We start from the raw sequence: 2,415 nt of genomic DNA, 5'->3' as shown, positions 1-2,415 counted from the left end.
TCTTTCTTTTTATTTATTTTTTTAAATTTGTTTTTTGACTTTAGCCAGAAACTAAGTCAGCCCTTTCGCTTGGATGCCCATTTTACAGACAGGCAAACTGAGGCTCAGAAAGCTTAAACCACTTGCCCCGGGTACTATAGTGAGTGAGGGATTGTATTCAAACCCAGCTCTCCTAGAAATACCCTCCAGGGGGACATGACCCTCCTTCGAGGGGGCTGAAAAACACTGGCCGTGCACCCCAACACCCCAGGATCTCCAAATCTGACTGTAGCCCCCACCTGCCTATGTCGGCAGGTGGCTCTGGGATCTGAGTTGTGAGAACACAGCCCCCTGGGCCCTTGCCTGTCCCTTCAGCCCCACGCAGCCCACTCAAGCCTGCCCCGGGCAGGTGCCCCCTTGAAATGTCACAGGCCAGCATGACACATTGTTTGGAGACTTGGGCAATCTGGTTTAATTTAAACCTTGCCGGGACACGAGCCCTGGCAGAAATCCACTGGTAAAACGACACCCGGGCAATGCGCAGAGTTTTATTTCCAGTTAATTTCTGGGCTGGGGGAAGGGAGAAGAGCAGCGACACAGGGCATCGACCCCAGTGGCCATGCACTGGGGAGCCCTCGTCCCACACCCCAGGCCTGGGTCATGCCTCTTCTCTCCTCCTCTGTCACCCTGGAGTCACAGCAAGTCGACAATGGAGACACAAGGGACACAAAAACACCAATTCGGCTAGTTCAGTTTGCAAGTTATTTATTAAACCCCTCAGGTCGAACCCCAAGCTAAGTGGGACTGAATCATAGACGCTGCACTCTGAGAGCCCCGTAAACCGGGGAGGCCACAGAAAAACAACCCTGGGGGGGTCCAGGGCTGGTCCGGAGGGAGGGACGGGGGCCGGGGGGACCCAGAGACCAAGAGGTCTGGGCTATGGGCAAATCTTGGAAGCGGGGACAGCTCGTGCAAAGGCAGGGAGGTCCGGAAAGCCCACGGCGTGAGCCGGGGCCATGGAAAGCGTTGAGTCTCACCAGAAGGTGGGATTATTTGCTAAGTGGGGTGCAGGGTCCTGCCAGGCCCCCACCCCGATTCCAACCCCGGGCCTCACTGGGACCCAGCCACTGCCAGGAGCGTCTGGCCCTTCACGGCTTCGGGTCCAGCGCAGCGCGTGGCGTTCTGCGAGAACATCTTGTCTTTTGTGGCCTCAAGCCAGCGATAGAGATCGTTGAGTTTCTGGTCGCAGATCCAGGGGTTCCCGGAGATGTCAAAGCCGTCCTGCATGTCCCGGCCGGGCTGCGCTAGGGGTGCCCAGAGCCCCTCGGGCACGCTGGCCAGCGAGTTATTGGACAGGTCCAGCATGTCCAGCTGCCGCAGGCCTCGGAAGGCGCCAGCCGCCACCTTGGCCAGCTTGTTGTCGTTCAGGAAAAGGTAGCGCAGGTCTGGCTGCGGCTCGAGCAGTTCCTTTCCAAGCACCTGCAATCGGTTGCCTTCCAGGTGCAGCCGTTGCAAACGCAGCGGCCCCCTCAGAAGGTCAGGCGGCAGGGTCTCCAGCTGGTTCCCCCCAAGGTCAAGCGTGCGCAGGAGAGTGAAGTTGGCCAGCAGCCCAGCCGGCAGTTTCCGGAGGCGGTTCCCGGACAGGTCCAGAAACCCCAGCGCTTTGAGGCCGTGCAGCCACGAGGCTTCCAAGACCTCCAACTGGTTTTCCTTCAGCACCACGGTCTCCAGGGCGGCCGAGGCCTGGAAGAGCCCGGGTGGCAGCCGGGTCAGGGCATTGCGGGTTAGGTCGAGCACCCGCAACTGTGGCGCGGGAAGCAGGAACTCGGCCGCGAGGCTCTCCAGCCGGTTGCTGGAGAGGTGCAATTCTTGGAGTTTAGAGGCTCCCTTTAGGATGTCAGGGGGCAGCTGGGTCAGGTTGAAGAGCTCCAGGACCAGGTGGAAGGTGTCTGCTGGGAGGGAGCTGGGGAGTTCGGCAGGCGGGTGGCAGGAGATGGAACTGCCTTTCTCTGACTGGAACGCCACGCAGTCTTTGGGGTTTTGGGTGACACCCCGGGCAGAGGCCACAGACAGCAGCAGCAAGAACAGGGTTCTAGGAAGTTGGGGATCAAAGCCCCCTGGGCTGCAGGCGATGACAGAAGGTGCTTAATAAGCCAAAGTGAAAATTTACCCAGCTAGGCGAAAACATGCCCAAATCCGCACAACTTTTCCCATCTCGCTGCCACCACCCTGGACTGGGCCACCTTGTCACTTACCTGGACTCGTGCAGCCACTTCCTCTTCCTTGCCCTGCTTCCCCTTTACCCCCATAGCTGCCAGATGTGAGAATTCTAATTCCGTTAAATTGAGTTCCTGATCTACATCCTACCCTTCCCCATCACTAGCCCAGCCCTGATAGGCTATTAATTATTCACAGTCCAACTTGCTTAATTTCTTC

General features: G+C 58.2%; 2 protein-coding genes across 2 annotated transcripts in view; both read right to left on the bottom strand.

Annotated features, from left to right (window-relative positions):
* PLIN5 (perilipin 5) overlaps positions 1 to 2,415 on the bottom strand; it is a 10,579-nt gene that overhangs the window by 7,727 nt on the left and 437 nt on the right. The window lies entirely within an intron of this gene.
* LRG1 (leucine-rich alpha-2-glycoprotein 1) overlaps positions 725 to 2,415 on the bottom strand; it is a 6,429-nt gene continuing 4,738 nt past the window's right edge. Inside the window, exon 2 of the mRNA XM_012646227.1 lies at positions 725 to 2,101. Within this exon, the coding sequence (XP_012501681.1) occupies positions 1,090 to 2,101 (1,012 nt within the window). The 3' untranslated portion in view covers positions 725 to 1,089. The remainder of the gene's footprint in view (positions 2,102 to 2,415) is intronic.

The sequence above is a fragment of the Propithecus coquereli genome, unplaced genomic scaffold (genome assembly GCF_000956105.1).
Source record: "Propithecus coquereli isolate 6110/MARCELLA unplaced genomic scaffold, Pcoq_1.0 Scaffold241, whole genome shotgun sequence".
Taxonomy (NCBI): Eukaryota; Metazoa; Chordata; class Mammalia; order Primates; family Indriidae; genus Propithecus; species Propithecus coquereli.
Note: the sequence above shows the minus strand (reverse complement) of the source record. Positions and strands in the feature narration are given on the sequence as shown.